Source organism: Tachysurus fulvidraco, chromosome 13, assembly GCF_022655615.1.
Source record: "Tachysurus fulvidraco isolate hzauxx_2018 chromosome 13, HZAU_PFXX_2.0, whole genome shotgun sequence".
NCBI classification, from domain to species: domain Eukaryota; kingdom Metazoa; phylum Chordata; class Actinopteri; order Siluriformes; family Bagridae; genus Tachysurus; species Tachysurus fulvidraco.
The window spans coordinates 25,422,187-25,440,035 of record NC_062530.1 but is presented as its reverse complement, the minus strand read 5'-3'; the positions used below and the strand labels follow the sequence as shown (position 1 = coordinate 25,440,035).

Sequence of the window (17,849 nt, the reverse complement as noted above, 5' to 3'; positions counted from 1 at the left end):
AGTCAGGTGTGTGGCTGCGGCTCAATTAATGTCAAACTCCATTAAGTAGGGGATTTTATTAACTGTAAATAAAGAGATTCTCTTTAATGTAGTTGATGCAGACATTCATAAATTTGCTGCGGCAAAAATGCTGATTACGGATGTAATTTTCCATGAATCTGCTATATTAGCGATTAAAATCTTACTTATCTAGTCAACGTTAGCTTGTTTCCAATAGCTTGTTACATACTGCACTGACACTAACACGCCAAAGCCGTTTCCCATGCATTGTTTTATTTGGGACGACTTGGCATAACGTTAACTTAACATTAACGGCCACAATTAGCATATTGTTTAGCTGTGCGTTTACTAAATGAGCACTGTGCTACGTCCAAACTGACCTCACTGTATTTTTTGTATAATCGATTTCTATTCTGTTCTTAAGTGTCTTAATTAATTTGAAATAAAATTGAGAGAGAAGGGAGAGAGAGAGAGTAGGAGAGGATATGAGAGAGAGAAAAAGACTTGCTAGCACATCTATAGTTATACGGATAGCATCTATCGCTACTAAGTCTATCAACCTCTATATCTCTCTCTCTCTCTCTCTCTCTCTCTCTCTCTCTCTCTCTCTCTCTCTCTCTCTCTCTCTCTCTCTCTCTCTCTCTCTCTCTCTCTCTCTCTCTCTCTCTCTCTCCCTGTCTCTCTCTCTCTCTCTCTCTCTCTCTCTCTCTCTCTCTCTCTCTCTCTCTCCTGCTCTCTCTCTCTCTCTCTCTCTGTCCTCCTCGGATATGCTGTATATATTTTCACTTTCTGCTTCTCTCGCTTCCACAAACACATCCACACACTTCCTGGTGCTGCATCTCAGTATCTCTCTCTCTGTATTGTGCACTATCCATCTTTCTCTTGTATACTGAACGAGGATAAAGCAGTTTGAGATAAAGGACTTAAGACTAGTATTGTCCAAATAATCTTTGCCTTTTCAAGCATGATCTAAAATCACAGCCACGACCGGGTCTTAATTCATGTGTTTATTTGCTTAACTAAAAACTCTACTGTGTTGCTTTTGTCTGTTTTTCTCTGCGCAGTCTAACGGACCCACGGAGCACATAGTCGAGTCCCAGATCAGGAAGAAGCTCGACTCGTTGTTGAAAGAGTCTCAGATCGTGGACAAGGAGGACACAGACAGCTTCTCTATCCGAGCGCTGCTACGAGCTACACACGGAGGGCTGCACAAAAACCTGAGCAAGGTAAAGCTTCCTCTTCCTCTTCCTCTGACACACAAGCTCATATGAACGTCACACACATCATTACGTTGCTGCAGGATGAGATTACATTACATTAACTTCTCCATTTGGGGGGCATGGTGGCTTAGTGGTTAGCATGTTCGCCTCACACCTTTGGGGTTGGGGTTCGATACCCACCTCCGCCTTGTGTGTGTGGAGTTTGCATGTTCTCCCCGTGCATAGGGGGTTTCCTCCGGGTACTCCGGTTTCCTCCCCCGGTCCAAAGACATGCATGGTAGGTTGATTGGCATCTCTGGAAAATTGTCCGTAGTGTGTGAGTGTGTGAGTGAATGAGAGTGTGTGTGTGCCCTGTGATGGGTTGGCACTCCGTCCAGGGTGTATCCTGCCTCGATGCCCGATGACGCCTGAGATAGACACAGGCTCCCCGTGACCCGAGAAGTTCAGATAAGCGGTAGAAGATGAATGAAAGAACTTCTCCATGTGGATTCAGAACAGTAGACTTTATTTGGTCACATACACATTACAGCACAGTGATTTGTCAGAGCACAGGGTCACAACACTATGATACAGCACCCATGGAGCAGTGAGGGTTAAGGGCCTTACTCAAGGGCCCAACAGTGGCAGCTTGGCAGTGCTGGGGCTTGAACCCTGATCCTCAGGTCAACAACCCAGAGACTTAACCACCACCGTGCTGGATTTGAGCCGATATGGATGTTTTGTGTTCTTGTACGAGGGCAAGCGTGTGAAAGTGTGAGGGAAAGCGAACACTCGCACATGCGATCAGCAGGACTCCTGCTACAAGGTCACTCTGAGAGATGATGATCTGAAATGCACAGCAGGTTCCTGAAAAGTGTCACACGTCAAATATGGCAGTGCAGAAAAAACAACACCGCTGCCTGGGCTTTCTGTCTCTGGTTATCTCTCTATTAATCACACTGTTTCTCTCCCTCTTCCCTCACTTTGGTGGTATCTCCCAGACCCCCCCCCCCGTCACCCTCTCGTGTGGTATCTCTTTTAGAGTCTCTCTCTTCCTTTAATTCTCTAGTACAATATTACTTTATCTCTCACTGGTGTGGTATCTCTTTTGCCCTCCCTACATTTGGCATCTCTGTACCACTGATATTGTTATATTGTATTCCTCTCTCTCTCTCTCTCTCTCTCTCTCTCTCTCTCTCTCTCTCTCTCTCTCTCTCTCTCTTTCTTTGTCCTTCTTTGTCTCTCTCTCTCTCTCTCTCTCTCTCTCTCTCCCCATCTCTCTCTCAGTCTTTGTCTCTCTCTCTCTCTCTCTCTCTCTCTCTCTCTCTCTCTCCCCATCTCTCTCTCTCTCTTTGTCTCTCTCTCTCTCTCTCTCTCTCTCTCTCTCTCCTCATCTCTCTCTCACTCTTTGTCTCTCTCGTTGTCTCTCTCTCTTTCTCTGTCTCTCTCTCTCTGTCTCTCTCTCTCTCTCTCTCTCTCTCTCTCTCTCTCTCTCTCTCTCTCTCTCTCTCTCTGTCCTCCTCGGATATGCTGTATATATTTTCACTTTCTGCTTCTCTCGCTTCCACAAACACATCCACACACTTCCTGGTGCTGCATCTCAGTATTTCTCTCTCTCTGTATTGTGCACTATCCATCTTTCTCTTGTATACTGAACGAGGATAAAGCAGTTTGAGATAAAGGACTTAAGACTAGTATTGTCCAAATAATCTTTGGACAATCTCTCTCTCTCTCTCTCTCTCTCTCTCTCTCTCTCTCTCTCTCTCTCTCTCTCATTGTTTTCTCTTTCACTCAGAGTCTCTTTCATACCGTTTTTGATTTCCTTACAGAACTTTTGACAATGTCAGAATGTAAATATCGTTGTCTCTGTTTGTCAGAATTCCAAAGAAGGCATGAAGAAGTCTCAGAGTCGATCCTTCATAAGCAACCTCAAGCAAAAGGTGAGAAAATAACAGTCAGTGTACTAATATCCACAGTAATAAAAGTTTCCAACTAATTCTCTTACACACTTATATACTCTCAATTTTTTGTATGAATTAAAAAAAAAAGTGGATTTAATTCACTTCAGTTCAACTTAGTCCCAGGTGATTTACTCACACGACAAAAAAAAGGGGTACATTTTTACAGCCAAACTTGGTTTACAAGACCTGCAAAATCTGGACAAGTTAGAAAAAGGAAAAAACTCCAAAAAAAGAATATAAAAAATTATGAAATAATCAAACGAAAGCGTCGATATTCCAAAATATAGATTAAGTAAAAAAAGCATATGTAAATGATAACGTGTGTGTGTGTGTGTGTGTGTGTGTGTGTGTGTGTGTGTGTGTGTGTGTGTGTGTGTAGTGTTCTGTTGCTTGTGTATGCCACTGATTGTTCCTTAGACTTATGATAATTTTCATGAATTCAAAAATTCGGGATTTTTTTATTGCTAATTCTGATGAAGTCATCACACATTTATATTAGTTACTGAAACGTACGCAGGGCTTTTCGACAGAAAGTCTCTCTTTTTCTTTGTGGTCGTTTGTGGTCCATCATCAGGATCTCGACTGAGGACTGAGAGAGCAGCTGAGGGACTTGGAGAGTAATTACTATTGATAAGTGTGGAACATCTGATAATGAAGTGCCAGTCATGCTGATCCGAGCGCTCAGGCCTCCCAGTGCATGCATATTCACTGCCAATTAGCACAGAAAACACTCTGAATAACAGCCTGAAAATGGCACTGCAGAGTTTTTATAGATATCTGTAGCTGTCATTAGCTCGATATAAAAAAAATCCAATGTTATTTAAGGTTTGTTTAAATATTTGTAATTAATTACACTTAAATTAGCTCTGCTACCTTCTCTGTGCGTTCAAGTCCTGCCGATAATTTCGTATTCCGTCGCTGTCGGGCGGAAACCTCCAATGTCCAGATTTTGTCGATTTCATATTTTTTCACATATCGATGCTATCGGTCAGTCCCCACGTGGGTCTGTTATTTTTACAAGTTATTAACCATTAATCTAAAGTCTTGAAAATAGCTTGAGCGCAAATCTCTTAACTCCATTGGACACTTCAACTGTCCACCTTTTCTTCACTCCGCGAGAGAGCTTCGCGGCATGTTTCTCCTCAAGAAGAATCGCAATGAATCAACACGTCTTCTGAGGTAAATGTCTTCAAAACACTGGGCTCAAAGAAAAAAAATTCTTGAACCCCGCTAGTTCTGTTGCTCGTCTGAGGACAGGAATTTAGCGCAAGACGATCCACTGCGACGCGGACTAAACCCTGTGCATTGCAGTTGAGATATGCCGTTTTTTAAAATTTCCTGAAAAATAATGGTTTTGGAGATACGAGGATTCCGCCCGACAGCGACGATTTACAAGTCGGAAAATTGTATGTCTTGGTTTATTCCGGTCACTTTGGTCAGAGCCGGATGGAGGTGAATGGATGGAGGTGAAACTTTTGTTTATTATCTTTAAAAAAAATGCTGCAAGATTTTAAGTCGAAGAAGAAACAAAGCTGTGTGTGACGATGCGGTTGGATGTGATGAATCCGTAGTTTATTAACAACAATCCGAAACAGGAGACAGAGTCAAAAAAACAGGCAGTAAATCAAAAGAACCAAACAAACCAAAGTCAGCCAGGCAAATAATCCAAAATACACAATCTAAATAGTAAAGAAAGAACAAAAGCGAGGTCAGAACACAGAGTACAATCAGAAACAATAGAAGGCTTGGTATACACACGACAATCCACTGGCAGTGCAGAAAAAACTTCGCACCATAGCGTGTTGAACGGGCATTCACTAAATTCCAGGGGCTTCGTTACCACGACGTGAAGTGGGCGTGTTTCCCGGAGGTCTTGGAAAAACGCCTCATTTAAAAAAAAAAGAGCATACTACGAAGGACAAAACAGTCATACAGGTATATTTATTTTAGAAAACAAATAAACAACCAAAAATGCTATGTCTTTCTTTTTGGCTACAGCAGCCACTGAAAGCACAAAGAAACACACAAAACTTAAGAATCATCACACGGTCTATGTTACTTCAACCCACTTCCTGTCTGGCCGATGCTGACGCTCTGCCAAGCCCTCACAATAGTTCACATCTAATTATATGCATTAATCAAGACCAGCTTGGTATAAAACCAAAGTAATAAAATATTCAGTTTATTATTTGTGTTAGGGAGAAAATATCTTGCATAGTTTTCGGGAACACAGAGCTACTTTTCTCTAAATCACAGGAACATTACTTAGCAGACGTTTCCACAGGGAACACTGTCACTTTAATCACACTGACTTTCATCGCCATTTAAACAGCATAGCCTTTATTAAAAACCTGTTTTGACCATTATGACTGTCTCGTCTTCTCAGCTTTAAACGTTCTGCCCCGTTTATGCTGCTGTATAGGAGTAAATTCGTTAAATCCACTTTACTGATACGTCACCAGAGCTCCCAAGTTTGTCTTGATGTATAAATAGACTTGCTTCTGTTGTACAGTTCGAGCTGAGTGAGTTCAGTTCCATATTTTAAGAGTTTCACATTTAATAAGCTGAAAGTAATCAAAACAAAACACGTCTATATATCTTTAAAGTACAAGCACAGGGAATATGGAATATGACAAATATTTAAAAAAAAAAACTCTGATAGACAGGCACACACATACACACACACACACACACACACACACACACACACACACACACACACACACACACACACACACATCACGTGAGGACGTGATGATCCAGCGGTTAAGGCACTGGGATCTTGATCAGAAGGTCGGGGTTCGAGTCCACAAGCTGCTGAGCATCAACGTTGGGTCCTTGGGCAGGGTCCTTAAACTCACCTGTTCCAGGGGCGCCGTCCCTATGGCTTGACCCTGCGCTGTGACCCCATAACCTGGGATATGCGAATTGGGGCAAGTCGTGGCCTAATGGTTAGAGAGTCTGACTCGTAATCCTAAAGTTTACGAGTCAACTGAGGTGCCCGTGGAGCATTTGGTGCTCCCCGGGCGTCGCAGCATAAATAACTGCCCACTGCTCTGTGTGTGCACTTTGGATGGGTTAAACGCAGAGAACAAATTCTGAGTATGGTTCACTGTACTTAGCCGTTTGTCACTTCACTTCACTTCACACACACACACACACACACACACAAACACACACACACACACACACACACACACACACACACACACGGACACAGCACAGTTGATCTGTGATGAGTTTAAAAGCTATTTTTTTGTCTTCCCACAGAGACACTCCAAATCAAAATTGAAATGCCAGAGTGTGGACACCGACGATGATGGACAGGACACAGGAGGACAGTTCAACAGGTACACCTTCAGTAGCTCCTTCCAGCCTGGTACTTAGGTCTGATTGACTGTAATCCCAGCCAACCCTTGGAAATGGTAGCTGGACACAAACCAGTGTTTTGCAATGACCTTCTTACTTTCCTTTCTGTAACTCTGTGGTCTGAGTAGATGTGAAAGTCAAGGCATGTTAAAGATATTACATTTAATATTCAAGTCTCGTGGAAGGAGGAAGGTTCAAGATAATTGACAATTCTCTCCAGGCTTGTTAGAGATTAGAAGGAGAATCACAGTGCTGTTATTGTTTCCCAGAAAAGGTTCACTAATTATATATCAGTGCAACCAATCACTTTGTAACTCAAATGTTTTCCAGAAATGTGACAACCAGGGACAAACTTTTCTAGGAAAATGTTTAGAGACACTAAAGGTGGTGTGATGAAGCGGCATTATTAACGTTAGCATCCTGAAGCTGGTTATTATCCTATAATAGATTGTTTTATTCCTGTTATACCACAGCTATATGCTACCAGTTTTTATTTTACATGACTTAACAGCTTTTTTAATTTCTTAGGAAAACAAGCAAACAAACAAACAAAAACATGTTCTGAAGATTTTTTTTCCACGTTTAAAAGGTTACAAAAATCCGCGAGCTGCTAATATAGAAATCATAAACGTAGTAAAATGAACATACAGCTGCGATTTGTCGAATGGGCGGGACTATTGTCACAGGTCGATTCTACTCTGACCAATCAAATCCGAGATCTCAGACGTGCTGTGGAACAAGAAGATTTACTGGACGAGTCACATGACACTATCAGATGAGAAGAACAGCTCACGTGCCCCATGCTGCCGGTTTCTGTGCATGGTGTTAAGTGAAAGTGAAGTGACATAAGGCTAAGTACGGAGAACCATACTCAGAATTCGTTCTCTGCATTTAACCCATCCAAAGTGCACACACACAGCAGTGAACACACATCTGGAGCAGTGGGCAGCAGTTGGGGGGTTCGGTGCCTTGCTCAAGGGCACCTCAGTCGTGGCCGGCCCGAGACTCGAACCCACAATCTTAGGGTTACGAGTCAGACTCTCTAACCATTATGCCACGACTTGCCCACAACATGCCACGACTTGCCCACAACATGCCACGACTTGCCCACCACATGCCACGACTTGCCCACAGCTGGTAGTGGAGCTCATGAGCACACAGACTTTAGTGTATTAAGCCTGTGTGTGTTCTGGCCATACTTAATGGCACACATTAACCAAATGAGTTATGTCATTTGTAAAGAATACTGCGAGATGTTTGTGACTGGGAAAGTGGACTCTTTGGACCTGGCAGCTTTGATGAGTCTCTTTAATACACTCACGCTGGATTTGGTTACAGAGGATGAAGTGCCTCTTACAAACATGTGGGCAGACAATCGCTCAGTAAATGTTATTTCATGAAGTATCATAGAAATGCAGCATGGACTCACACTAGATTAGTAAATGTATTAGAAATGGTTTAGAGTTTTGATAAAGTATAGTAGTATATCTCGGCTCTGCTAGCAATCATGTACATCATGTACAGTGAGTGGATAAAAATGGCACATCCACCTGAATGTTACCTCTTAATAGGTTTGAATGTCTGAATCTAATCTCTCTCTCTCTCTCTCTCTCTCTCTCTCTCTCTCTCTCTCTCTCTCTCTCTCTCTCTCAGTTCAGTTCTGAACATCACTGGTAATTTGACGAAACAAAAAGTAGTGTGTGTGTGTGTGTGTGTGTGTGTGTGTGTTCTTGTTTCAGTTAGGGTTGTAGCCTTTGCTGTTAGAGAAATGCGGTTTCTTTTTTATATGAAGACTGAGTGTGTTAAGTCGGGACAAATAATTTCAAATTTTGAATAGAATTGTTTTCGATTCTCTCTCTCTCTCTCTCTCTCTCTCTCTCTCTCTCTCTCTCTCTCTCTCTCTCTCTCTCACTCTCACTCTCTCTCTCAGCATGACAGCATGTAATTTCTGACCTTTACTTGTCACTGCTGATACTTCAAAGGCAGTGTGTGTATATGTGTATATATGTACATTGTCATTTTATTACATATATATATGTGTGTGTGTGTGTGTGTGTGTGTGTGTGTGTGTGTGTGTGTGTGTGTGTGTGTGTGCGCGTGCGCGCTCAGGGGTGGAAGGAGGAGGAAGACGATAAAGCTAAGCCGAGACCTGTCTGATTTGGTCGTCTTTACCAATTCTGTTGTTTCTCAGGAGTGTCTGGATGAAGGTGAGTTCCCACACACACACACACACACACACACAAACTGTAAAAAAAAAAAAAATAAATATATATATATATATATATATATATATATATATATATATATATATATATATATATATATATATAATTGTTATTATTATTTATATTTATTTATTTATTTATTTATTTTAGGAGTAACACCTACAGTTGGTCGTAGCTTTATTGTTAAACCTCTGTTATCTTTTTAAAGGTCCTGTTTGTAACGTGCTGTCATTCAGCGAGACTCGAGCTCAACACCCGGTGCACCACCGGGCCGAACGCTTCCTGAGCTTTAACCAGCGGCAGCTCTCACGGATTTACCCCTCTGCCTACCGCATCGACTCCAGCAACTTTAACCCTCAGACTTACTGGAACGTGGGATGCCAACTGGGTGAGGACCAGAAAAAAAAACCTTTATATGTTTATAAATTTATTTACATCTAAAATACATATTAGGTGAGAAATAAAGCCAAATTCAATAACGATCCAAGAATTGAGAAATGTAAGAATTGATCTTGTTGGAATTGTTTAGATCTAGTCGCAATAAAAAGACAGAAGACTTTATTACTCTAATTAGACTAATTAAGCACCTGCCTTTAATAAAGCACTCATTAAGAGAGCCAGTCATCATCTTCTTGCAATAATTCATTGAATATATTTTCATGTTTGATCCATGTTGGTAAATTTAGGACGTTCTAGTCTGCAGGACTTTGTCCAGGCTTTAACACAAACCTCTCAGGTTTCCAGCCTCAGCTGTGTTGAGCTTCTCTGAATGATGTGCTGAACAGTTTATGAAGCCATGTAATTGTTCTCTGAACTGCATATTGTGCTTAGTCACCATGCTGTAATGACTCCACAGATGCACATGATTGACCACATGAATGACCTTCTTATCTATCAGCTGTCTCGACTTACAATAATATAACAACATGTGCTTTCTTTTTGTATTTGGGGAAAATAAACACCTCCTCAAACACACGTTTTGGGTTAACTTGTTTTCTTCCAGCTCTTTCAGGGGTGGGAATGTCAGAAGTTCATAACTGAGGCAACTGGGCAGATAAAGTGGGCATGTGGTAGCTCAGTGGTTAAGGTGTTGGACTACCGATCGTCATGAGTTCAAATCCCAGGGACACCAATCTGACACCCCTGGGCCCCTGAGCAAGGCCCTTAACCCTCAGTTGCTCAGCTGTATAAATTAGATAAATGTAGGTTGCTCTGGATAAGTGTCTCTGCCAAATGCCATACATATAATGTAAATATAAAAACTCGAGTGTGCCACCTAGAGTCTTAACTGGTAGCTCATGGGTAAAAAAATATAGAAAAACCTTTTGTTTTTAAAATTCCATAATTAGAATTATTTTCTTTTATGTATGTAGATTTGTAAAGAGGATTTTAGCAGCTTTTTGGATTTTACAAGATTATTATTATCTTTATTTCTATTAATTCTAGTTGTTTGCCTGGAAACCACATTAACAACAAATAAATAAAATATATAAATAAATGTATAAATAAAAAATAAATTAAAAGGAGGGGGACACGGTGGCTTAGTGGTTAGCACGTTCGCCTCACACCTCCAGGGTCGGGGGTTCGATTCCCGCCTCCGGCTTGTGTGTGTGGAGTTTGCATGTTCTCCCCGTGCCTCGGGGGTTTCCTCCGGGTACTCCGGTTTCCTCCCCCGGTCCAAAGACATGCATGGTAGGTTGATTGGCATCTCTGGAACATTGTCCGTAGTGTGTGAGTGAATGAGAGTGTGCTTGTGTGAGCTCTGCGATGGGTTGGCACTCCGTCCAGGGTGTATCCTGCCTCGATGCCTGATGACGCCTGAGATAGGTACAGGCTCCCCGTGACCCGAGAAGTTCAGATAAGCGGTAGAAAATGAACGAATGAATTAAAAGGAATAGCTCATACATGAAATCTGCTTATTCCAGTAGCTACTGATTTGTTCACGCCACTATACGTACATAAACCCTAAGACATGACAAATACTCTTAACTCATGTCTGTAGTCCACGTACTGAACATCAGTCTTGAAATCGAGGATTTTCTGCAAACCAGAACTGGATTAATGTGAGAGCTTAGAACAGCAGAGTCATAGAGAGAGTGACAGCAGGAGGTAGCGAGCGAGACAGAACGATATAAAAGAGCCGGGAATCAAAAGAGACGATGTGTAGACAGACAGACAGACAGACAGTCAGGTCTGTCTGAGTAATAAACCTTTGTGAATTGGACCGAAAGAAACTGCAACTGAATTCTCTGTCGTCTCTTTTGGGTTTGTGTAAATTTTACATTTGTACCGATCAGAACAGGAAATGAAACCGTGCAGCGTTTTGTTCTTGCGGGCGATTTAACGTCATTCAGGTAAACGAATAACCTGAAGGAATGAAGTAATGAAGGAAGGATATATAAATAAATGTCGGTGTTGTTTTCTTTCCCCAAGTGGCTCTGAACTATCAGACCGAAGGCCGAATGATGCAGCTGAACCGGGCGAAGTTCATGGTCAACGGAGGAAGTGGCTACGTCTTGAAACCCCCACCCATGTGCAATGGTATGTAAAGGTCTCTATAGTTAAAGGTAAACACGCTAACATGATCTCCTCTAGATGGAAGACGAAGATATCTTGAGAGGAACCAGACTCAAAAGTGAACCTCATCCTCAGTTGGGTGACGTGTGATTATAAATTATTATAAACAACAAAGAGTTTAGGGTTTATATATATATGGTCCTACAGTCAGATCTAATCAGTTGGAGTTGTCAGTTGTAAGCGGACGCTCCCGAGCAACTTATAAATCAGCTCATCGTCTGAGTTGATTATAGATTCGACACCAACTCGCTGTGCTGAAGCCTTTTTATCATCAGTGATGGAGATCCAGTATCCAGTAACCAGATGGAGTATGTAGAATTTTATTTTGTACATTGATTAAGAGGTTCTTCTCATCGATGTCCTCATGGGGTCGGCAAATTCTTGTCGGCTGTCCGAAATCTTCATGAAGCAGAATCCAACCAGAGCTGCTATTGTACATCTGTAGGATCTTACAAGGGTTGGCTATTTCTCTTTAAGGTTTCTAGACGTCCAATATATCCTTCGCCTAAACATCCCAGTGTTTAGGGGCAGTCGTGGCCTAATAGTCAAAGAGTCTGATTCGTAACCCAAAGGTTGTGGGTTCGAGTCTCGGGCCGGCCATGACTGAGGTGCCCTTGAGCACCAAACCCCCCCAACTGCTCCCCGGGCGCCGCAGCATAAATGGCTGCCCACTGCTCTGGGTGTGTGTTCACTGCTGTGTGTGTGTGCACTTTGGATGGGTTAAATGCAGAGAACAAATTCTGAGTATGGGTCACCGTACATACGCCGTATGTCACGTCACTTCATTTCAACCTACTCATATTCATTAGATATTTTCCTACAACAGAACATGTGAAATTCTTTATTCCTCTTATACCACAGCAGTTTGTTAATGTTTATCAATTTGACTTTTAATTTGTTTCCATTTATACTCGCATTTAATGTGAAACACCAACAAAACAAGTCATTTTCTATGATCTCTTTCATTATGGTAGCTATAAACTATCGCTTAATCGCCTTAATTTATTTATCGCTTTAGTGTAAATAAAGTAAATAAAACCTTTTTTTGAGAGACGCAGATTCTCCTGAAGGCTCTCCGTAATGTAACAGGTTTACCGCTGACCGTTCCAAACTGCTTACACTGGAGACTCCTTCCATAAATTTTGATTCATTCAAACAATCAAAAATACATTTGTTTATATTCATTAATAGAAATTCTGTCTGAGTTGAACGAGTGCTTTGATATAACCCTTGGAACTGAAAGTACTGTAAGAAATGCAAAAAAGAAAGCAAGCTTCGTATACACATAATTGTATGAATGTAAATATTGCTGACTTGAAAATGTCTTTCTGTCTCTTTGTGTGTTCCAGGTTCCTTTAATCCATACAGCGATGACCCTCTTCCAGCATACCCTAAAAAACAGCTGATACTGAAAATCATCAGCGGCCAGCAGCTCCCTAAACCACCTGACTCCATGTTGGGGGATCGAGGAGAGGTCAGCTGACAAAAATCAAGTTTCCCAGAATTCACAGTAGGACGAAGGGAATATCCAGAAATGAATGTGACTTAAACTGTGTTTTTTTTCCTCTTTTCCTCTTAGATTATTGACCCCTTTGTGGAGGTGGAGATTATTGGTCTTCCAGTGGACTGCTGTAAAGAACAGACCCGGGTTGTTGACGATAATGGTAATATATATATATATGGCAGCATATAGTCACAATGAAGGAAAAAACAAAATAGCGATTGAATTATTTACGCTGGTGAATTTTTAAATAAATAATTCATTAATTGGTTAGAGAGGGGGGCACGGTGGCTTAGTGGTTAGCACGTTCGCCTCACACCTCCAGGGTTGTGGGTTCGATTCCCGCCTCCGCCTTGTGTGTGTGGAGTTTGCATGTTCTCCCCGTGCCTCGGGGGTTTCCTCCGGGTACTCCGGTTTCCTCCCCCGGTCCAAAGACATGCATGGTAGGTTGATTGGCATCTCTGGAAAAATTGTCCGTAGTGTCTGAGTGCGTGAGTGAATGAGTGTATGTGTGTGCCCTGTGATGGGTTGGCACTCCGTCCAGGGTGTATCCTGGCCCGATGACGCCTGAGATCCCCGTGACCCGAGAAGTTCGGATAAGTGGTAGAAAATGAATGAATAAATGAATAATTGGTTAGAGACTTAGTTTGTTTTATTACACAGTATTTTTTTTTAATGATTAATATGATAACAAATCTGTACTTTCAATGATTATTTCAATCATCTTTTAAGTCATTGCTCCATTATTTATTTATTTATTTATTTATCTATTTATTTATTTGTTTATTTATTTATTTATTTATTTTTGAGAAAACTATAAACTATAAGAAAACTAATATAGGATATGATAATACAAGAAACTCAGTGTATGAGCTTAAAAACAAATACATCATTTAGCAACAGTTTCCCATTTCTACATATTGGTCACAGAACGGACAAATATAATAATTGTCATTATTATTTTATTAACTGGAATTATAATCTTATTATTATTTTGCAGCATGTCTCAATCAATATGTTCAGTCAATGCCGACAAACTGTGTTTGATTCTAAAACCTATTTCAATTTATACTACATTATTTATTGAGTTTATTTTATTACACCTAGGGATAAATGTTAGGGATAAATATTAATTTCATTTTAAACTTTTACATTTTTATTCGATGTTTTTATATCTCTATAAAGCTGCTTCGAGATAATCTCCATTGTAATATCCAACCAATAAACTGAATTGAATTATTTATGCTCGATTTATACATTTATTTATATATTTTATATACTAATCACTAAGTTAAAAAATAACGTGTTCTCTTTTTTTCCCATTAAATGTCCTGTTTTTTTTTTATATTAAATTGCAGCTATGAAGGATTATGAACTATAATCGACTTTAATTATTTCATTGTTATTTATTTGGATGTGTGTTTGTGTTTATTCAGTAATTCACACTGTATATTTGTATATTCTCTTAATGCAGGTTTTAACCCGGTGTGGGAGGAAACCCTATCGTTCACGCTGCACATGCCTGAGATCGCATTAGTACGTTTTCTAGTATGGGATCATGATCCTATTGGGCGAGACTTTGTTGGCCAGAGGACAGTCGCCTTCACCAGCCTCATGCCAGGTGAGAGAGGAGAACATCTCAAGCAGCTTTTTGCACCAACATTATTCAGGCTCTTGGTGGTTGGCAGATGAAGATGAGATAAAAGTCAGATTAGCATGCCATCGTTCCCTTTGCTCGATTGAAACAGATCCCTTTTTGTGAGAGACAACAGGACAGACAGTGTACGGATGTGCCTTTATGCAAGACAGGCTTAAATGTTGTGTTAAACGGATGCTGTCAAGGAGGAGCGTGAGAGAGCAGAAACAGAACATCTGGTACTGGCAGATCATAATGTGTTCCTGTAAAACACTTCATTTCAAGCACTTAGGTTGTGAAATGTAGACTTTATTATTCCTTAATGGCCGCCTGCGTATAAGTACTATCCTTTTAATATCGTGCACTTCTGTAATAAAAATCTAGTACTTTTGTGATCCATGTTATTATCTGTCACCAGACATTATGACTAAGCAGCTTTACACAATTATGGATGTAGATGTCTGGATGTAGTAGTTTAGTGGTTAATGTGTTGGATTACTGATTGTGAGTTTAAACCCCAGGTCCACCAAGCTGCCACTGTTGGGCCCTTAAGCAAGGACCTTAACCATCAGTTGTATAAAATGAGATAAAAATATAAGTCTCTCTGAGTAACTACCAAATGCCATAACTGTAAATGTAGATTTACAAGATATGTATATGTATAATTAGATATAAGTAAGAAAGAGGTGAGAGTGATGAGACAGTGAAGACTACAGGATGTCAAATCTCAGAAAGGAACACATCCTCTTCTGGGTAGAATAGAATTCAATAGAAGAGGCATAGAAGCCTTTATTATTGCCACATATACATTACAGCACAGTGTAATTTTTTTCTTCACATACCCCAACTGAGGAGTTTGGGGTCAGAGTGCAGGGGCAGCTATGATACAGCTATGATAACACGGGGTAACACGGGATAGTAAGATTGTTAAACATTACAGCAGTGTAGAGGGTAAACACAAATAATAGCATGTGTGTTTACGATTACAGCAGCAATTTGACAGAACGTAGATTATCCAAATTATCCCCGGAAAGTTGAAACACTTCACTAGAAATCTCAATCTCTTGCTCTTTCTACCGTGTTGCAGGTTATCGACACGTCTACCTGGAGGGCATGATGGAGGCATCCATCTTTGTCCATATCTCAGTGCATGATATCTACGGCAAGGTGAGCTCATGACCGCTAACACTCCCTAGTCTAGCATTCTCTGATATCATTCATTTACCTTTAACACTGCATGTCTAAGAAAGTCTGCTTGGGGTCCTGTTGCTGACAGGAGGTTTTAGTTGTTGCCAGAAATTTCTAAACTGTTCAGGTTTAATTAAATACAACATGTGACAAGAGCACAGCTTAGGTTGACAGTCTGTCCTGCAAGCTGTCATTTCTTTAGTAATTCAATTAGTACAAGTAATGCTAATAATGAAGATGATTTAAAGGAGTATATAAATAAATTGAGAATTGTTCATGTTTACAAAACCTGTTCATGAATCATATCTTACTAGCATTAGACCATAGCACTCTCAAACCCTTTAGATTAGATTAGATTTGATTAGATTAGATAAGATTAGACTTTATTGTCATTACACTAGTCTAACCAGAGTGCAATAGCAGCAAGTGCAGGATATACAGTTTTTACAAGATTTAAATGAGCTAAATAAAGTGGTAATATAGAAGTAATTTACAGATGTGTGTGTACTATGAACATAATATACAGATGGCTTTAATTATTACAGAAATTTACAGAAGGATGTAACAAAATATATGGCTATTACTATAAACAATTTACAGATGTGTACTGTATGTACTATGAACATATTATACAGATGAATATATATGTACTATGAACATAATATACAGATGGCTATTAGTATAAACTGAAATTTACAGAATGGTATGTGCTATAAACAAAATATATGGCAACATAATGTAATTTAATCTATTTAGTCGGATAGTTTTTCTGCTCGTAATCTAAGATTGCTAATGAATCGTCTCAAAATGTTATTTAACAAAAGGATTTCTAATCGTTAATGTGGCGAAATGTTCTGTAAAGAGATAATTATTAAGTGTTTATGGAAGGAGTCTCTATAGTATATTTTTTTTACCCTAAAAATCTTTAGAGGAGATTATGCTTTACAGACAAATGTTTGACTTCTAGACTAAAACTTAGTAAATAGCTGTCAAGGGAATGTGTAAACTCACCTCTCAGACATTACACAATAATTTAAAATGGATAAATATTAAGCAGATAAAACTTACGGTGTGTTGTTCTCTAATAAGAGTATTTTAATTATCAAATAATTTGAAGTTGTTAATTACTTCAGTATAAAAGGAATATAATGCTTTGTGTTGTGCTATAGAAAAATAATCATACAAAATAAATGTTTTTAATGTTTACTGTTAATATATTAAGGAAAGTTGGGTTGTGTTTGTGCCATCTATTACCTTTCTTCTTTCCAGTGGAGTCCCCTAATCCTCAATCCCAGCTATACCATATTGCACTTTCTAGGAGCTAATAAGGTACTGTTAGTGTACTGAGTGTGCTGCATGTCACTGCATGATACTCACTGTTCCATGTTTGAGCTCTGCCTCCACGTCTTTATTCTCTCTGTCTCTAGGTTAAAATGTCAGAGTGGCTTGTTTTGTGAGTGTATTATGGCGCCATCTGTGGGTCATAGAGTGTAATAAAAAAAAAGATGAATTCTGTTTGGTGTCTCACAGCTTTGTGAAGCTGTTTACCTTTTGAATTGTATTTTCCAAACCTGTGTGATGTTAAGTTACTGTGTGTTGGCTAAGGCATAGCATATGGCGTATTATCCACCTTATGTTTAATTTATACAATTAATCATGGTTTTGCAGGGTCGTCAGTTACGGGGTTTCCGGGGTTTCTTCAGCAAGGGCTCCAAGTCCTCTGTGGACACACAATTTGGTGTTCTACCACGTAAACGCTCTTTGAGTAACCACCTGTTGCGCAGGACGGCTAGTGCTCCAGCCAAAGGACGCAAGAAGACAAAAATGATACTGTCTGAAATCTCACTGGACAAGGAAGAAAGCTGCAATGGGGATAGCAAGCAACAAGTTGTGGAGAAAGTGGGTCCCAGGATGGACCTCCAGCACCGGCCAGTCTCCATGCCCCTGGAGAGGCTCCTACAGGGCCGGCTTACTGTATCCTCTTCTGAGCAAGAGGGAGCCAGCACTATAACTGGTGAGCTTAACATCCAGTGTTTAGCTTTATCAATTTATTATTATTAAACTCCTGTACATAAGTACTTTTAGTTTTTTGGAAGTGTTTTTTATGAATATTTCACCCCAGTAGGCTAGGTAAAAAGGGAAATGCTTATGAAGCACTACACATTACAAAAGCCCAGAGTGTCTAGTTTCATA

General features: G+C 40.1%; 1 protein-coding gene across 1 annotated transcript in view; it reads left to right on the top strand.

The window, feature by feature from the left end:
• Positions 1 to 17,849, top strand: part of plch1 (phospholipase C, eta 1) — a 48,195-nt gene that overhangs the window by 26,224 nt on the left and 4,122 nt on the right. Inside the window, exons 7-18 of the mRNA XM_047822818.1 lie at positions 1,036 to 1,226; positions 3,077 to 3,139; positions 6,431 to 6,510; positions 8,639 to 8,736; positions 8,963 to 9,142; positions 11,188 to 11,295; positions 12,681 to 12,805; positions 12,911 to 12,995; positions 14,307 to 14,453; positions 15,556 to 15,635; positions 16,926 to 16,985; positions 17,325 to 17,670. Coding sequence (XP_047678774.1) covers positions 1,036 to 1,226; positions 3,077 to 3,139; positions 6,431 to 6,510; positions 8,639 to 8,736; positions 8,963 to 9,142; positions 11,188 to 11,295; positions 12,681 to 12,805; positions 12,911 to 12,995; positions 14,307 to 14,453; positions 15,556 to 15,635; positions 16,926 to 16,985; positions 17,325 to 17,670 — 1,563 coding nt within the window. The remainder of the gene's footprint in view (positions 1 to 1,035; positions 1,227 to 3,076; positions 3,140 to 6,430; positions 6,511 to 8,638; positions 8,737 to 8,962; positions 9,143 to 11,187; positions 11,296 to 12,680; positions 12,806 to 12,910; positions 12,996 to 14,306; positions 14,454 to 15,555; positions 15,636 to 16,925; positions 16,986 to 17,324; positions 17,671 to 17,849) is intronic.